We start from the raw sequence: 3,667 nt of genomic DNA, 5'->3' as shown, positions 1-3,667 counted from the left end.
GGGGGACGTGGGACTGGGGAGGGATCCCGGGATTTGGGATTTGGGGTCAGAGAGAAGGGAATACAGGGATCCAAGGATTTGGGATTTGGGGTCAGGGATAAGGGGATCCAGGAGATCCAGGGATTTGGGGTCAGGGATAAGGGGATCCACAGATTTGGCATACAGGGTCACGGATAAGGGAATACAGGGATCCAAGGATTTGGGATTTGGGGTCAGGGGATCCAGGGGCCCCAAGGATTTGGGATCAGGGATAAGGGGATCCAGGGATTTGGGATTTGGGGTCAGGGATAAGGGGATCCAGGGGCCCCAAGGATTTGGGATTTGGGGTCAGGGATAAGGGAATCCAGGAGATCCCGGGATTTGGGATTTGAGCTCCAGGACCGAGGTTTGGATTGCCCCCAAAGGCAGCTGGGCGAGCCCCGTCCCCACAAATTTGGGGCTAAAACGCCCAAAACGACGGATTCCAAACCCCCAAATCCATCCCAGGAATCCCCCCAGGAATCCCTTTCCTTTATAAATTTGGGATAAAATTCCCGCCCTCCAACACAACTCCCCAAAACATTTGGGATCGAGCTCCAGCTCCACCCCAAATCCCCGGAAAACAACGATCCCAAATCCTCCAAAGTGCCACCAAAACCACCCCCAGGGCAGCCAAAATCCCCCAAAACCAGCCCAGAACGGGGCAGGAATTCCCAGGGAATTCCAGAGCTTCCGGAACCACCCCAAAAATGGGGATCCCCCCCCAGGGATGCATCCCAAAAAAATCCCTCGGGAATCTGCGGGATCGGCGGCTCCTGGGTGGGATCCCCCAGTGGGGAGGAAATTCCCATAAAATCTTTTGGGGAAAAAAGTGGGAATGGGAAGGAGGTGGGGCTGTGATCCCGGTTTTTTTTGGGATGGAGGGAATTTTCCTGAAATTGTCCCGTTTTTCCTCGGATTTGGGAGTCAAACGGTGAAAAAGTTGGGAAAAAACTTTGGATTCTTCAGCTTTGACCCCCCCCGGAATGATCCCGGGATTGTTTTCTTCCCATGGAAAGCAGGAAAGGGGAAAAAAAAGCAGGAATTGGGTGTTGGGATCCTTAAAAATCTGGGGAAAAAAAGGAGGTTTTACGGATTCTCTGGGAATTTTGGGATGAAATTTTCCCGGGAGAAAACCAACAGAAATAAAATAAGATCCACCAAAATTATTCCGTGGAATTCCGGCCGTGGAGGGGATCCCGAGATTCCCACAGCTCCCAAAATCCTGAAATCCTTGGGAATTTCCCCCCCACTCACCTCCCCAAATCCAAGGAGATAAATTTGGGATGAACGGGAAAAACGAATTCCTGGAGCTTCCCGGGGGCTCAGCTCGGGTGGGAAAAATCCCAGTGGGAAATGTTGGGATTTTCCACATGATCCCAAGAAAAATCCTTGCCTGGCTGAAGGTCAAAAAACCCCAAATCCCAATTTTTAGATGGAATTTGGAAAACCCCGAGGGAGCCTCCGGGTGAATTTTTTCCCAAATAAACAAAGAGGAAAAAAAAAACCCCCCCCGAAAAAATTGGGATGAATCCCAGATTTTCCTCTCTGGGGAGATTCCTCCTCTTCAATCCCCTTGGGAATTCCAGGAAAATCCATTCCCAGCTGGAAGAAATTGGATTTTCTGGGATCAAAGAGGAGCTGCCGAGGTTGGGAAGGGGAGGGAGGAGGAAACTCCAGAGAAAAGATCCCGAAGGAAAAAAAAAGGGACCCTTTGGAAAAGCGGCTTTGGGGCGGGAATTTGGGAATTCTGAGCGCCGGGAACGTGGGAATTTCATTTCCCAGCGGGTTGAGCTCCGATCCCGGTGATGCCAAGAGATCCCAAAATGTCCTTCCGGGCCCGAATTCCAACGGGCTCTGCCAGGATTCCCCAAATTCCCGGGCGCCCGGAGCTCTCCAGGTGGGAATGATCGGCTGGAGCAGGGAGGGAGAGCCGAGGGAGCCACCCTGAACTTCCCTGGATCCATCCCGGATTCCTGGATCCATCCCGAATTTCCCTGGATCCATCCCGAGTTCCTGGATCCACCCTGAACCTCTCCAGATCCATCCTGAATTCCTGGATCCTGAACTTCCCTGGATCCATCCTGAACTCCTGGATCCATCCTGAACTTCCCTGGATCCATCCTGAACCTCTCCAGATCCATCCCGAACCTCCCTGGATCCATCCCAAACCCCCCTGGATCCATCAGGACCCTCTGGATCCATCCGGAACTTCCCTGGATCCATCCTGAACCTCTCCAGATCCATCCCAAACCTCCTTGGATCCATCCCAACCCCCCTGGATCCATCTGGAGCCTCCCTGGATCCATCAGGGCCCTCTGGATCCATCCCAAATTCCCCTGGATCCATCCTGAACTCCTGGATCCATCCTGAACCTCTCCAGATCCATCCCGAATTCCTGGATCCTGAACTTCCCTGGATCCATCCTGAACTCCTGGATCCATCCCAAATTTCCCTGGATCCACCCTGAACTTCCCTGGATCCATCCCGAATTCCTGGATCCACCCTGAACCTCTCCAGATCCATCCTGAACTTCCCTGGATCCATCCTGAACTTCCCTGGGTCCATCAGGACCCTCTGGATCCATCCCAGACCTCTCCAGATCCATCCCGAACCTCCCTGGATCCATCCCAAACCCCCCTGGATCCATCTGGAGCCCCCCGGGGTCCATCAGGACCCTCTGGATCCATCCGGAACTTCCCTGGATCCATCCCGAATTCCTGGATCCAACCCAGACCTCTCCAGATCCATCCCGAACCCCCCTGGATCCATCCGGAGCCTCCCTGGATCCAGCAGGACCCTCTGGATCCATCCTGAGCATCCCTGGATCCATCCCAGACCTCTCCAGATCCGCCCTGAACCTCTCCAGATCCATCCCTGAACTTCCCTGGATCCACCCTGAACTTCCTGGGATCCATCTGGAGCCCCCCTGGATCCATCAGGACCCTCTGGATCCATCCCAAACTTCCCTGGATCCATCCCGAGCCTCTCCAGATCCATCCTGAGTCTTCCTGGATCCCTCCCAGACTTCTCTGGATCCATCCTGAGCCTCCCTGGGTCCATCAAGACCCTCTGGATCCATCCTGAACTCCCCTGGATCCACCCTGAACTTCCTGGGATCCATCCCGAGCCCCGCTGGATCCATCAGAACCCTCTGGATCCATCCCAAACCTCCCTGGATCCATCCCGGATCCCTCCTGGATCTATTTGGAGCCCCCCTGGATCCGTCTGGAGCTTCCCTGGCTCCATCAGGACCCTCTGGATCCATCCTGAGCCTCCCTGGATCCATCCCAAACCCTCCTGGATCCATCAGGACCCTCTGGATCCATCCCGAACTTCCCTGCATCCATCCCGAGCCTCTCCAGATCCATCCTGAGTCTTCCTGGATCCATCTGGAGCCCCCCTGGATCCATCAGGACCCTCTGGATCCCCCCCTGGATCCATCCCGATCCCCTCTGGATCCATCAGAACCCTCGGGATCCATTTGGAGCCCCCCTGGATCCATCCCAAACTCCCCTGGATCCATCCTGAGCCTCCCTGGATCCCCTCTGGCTCCATCCCGATCCCTTCCGGCTCCATCAGGACCCTCTGGATCCATCCTGAACTTCCCTGGATCCATCCTGAGCCTCTCCAGATCCATCCTGAGCCT

The 3,667-nt window shown here is 54.9% G+C and overlaps 1 protein-coding gene across 2 annotated transcripts; it reads right to left on the bottom strand.

Moving 5' to 3' along the window:
- Positions 1 to 1,278: 1,278 nt before the first annotated feature.
- Positions 1,279 to 3,665, bottom strand: LOC121660475. Of its 2 annotated transcripts, none has more exons than XM_042019839.1 (3): positions 3,624 to 3,665; positions 2,451 to 3,293; positions 1,279 to 2,272 (listed from the first exon to the last, which is right to left on the bottom strand). In XM_042019839.1, the coding sequence occupies exons 2-3, from the start codon at positions 2,891 to 2,893 to the stop codon at positions 1,450 to 1,452; spliced, it is 1,266 nt and encodes a 421-aa protein (XP_041875773.1). In that variant the 5' UTR covers positions 2,894 to 3,293; positions 3,624 to 3,665; the 3' UTR covers positions 1,279 to 1,449. The 2 variants fall into 2 exon arrangements, with proteins under 2 accessions (XP_041875773.1, XP_041875772.1); XM_042019838.1 differs by having other exon boundaries at positions 3,355 to 3,661.
- Between the last annotated feature and the right edge of the window lie 2 nt (positions 3,666 to 3,667).

Source organism: Corvus kubaryi, unplaced genomic scaffold, assembly GCF_017639235.1.
Source record: "Corvus kubaryi isolate FWS band 111438036 unplaced genomic scaffold, C.kubaryi_AGA036_p1.0 36234, whole genome shotgun sequence".
NCBI classification, from domain to species: Eukaryota; Metazoa; Chordata; class Aves; order Passeriformes; family Corvidae; genus Corvus; species Corvus kubaryi.
The sequence above is the reverse complement of the archived record's forward strand: the minus strand, read 5'-3'. Positions and strand labels throughout refer to the sequence as shown.

Coding starts and splice junctions, on each gene's coding strand:
- LOC121660475 (XM_042019839.1), bottom strand. CDS start 2,893: ATGGATCTGGAGAGGTTCAGGGCGGATCTGGAGAGGTCTGGGATGGAT. Junction 2,273..2,450: donor AATTTGGGATGGATCCAGGA/GTTCAGGATGGA, acceptor GGATCCAAGGAG/GTTTGGGATGGATCTGGAGA.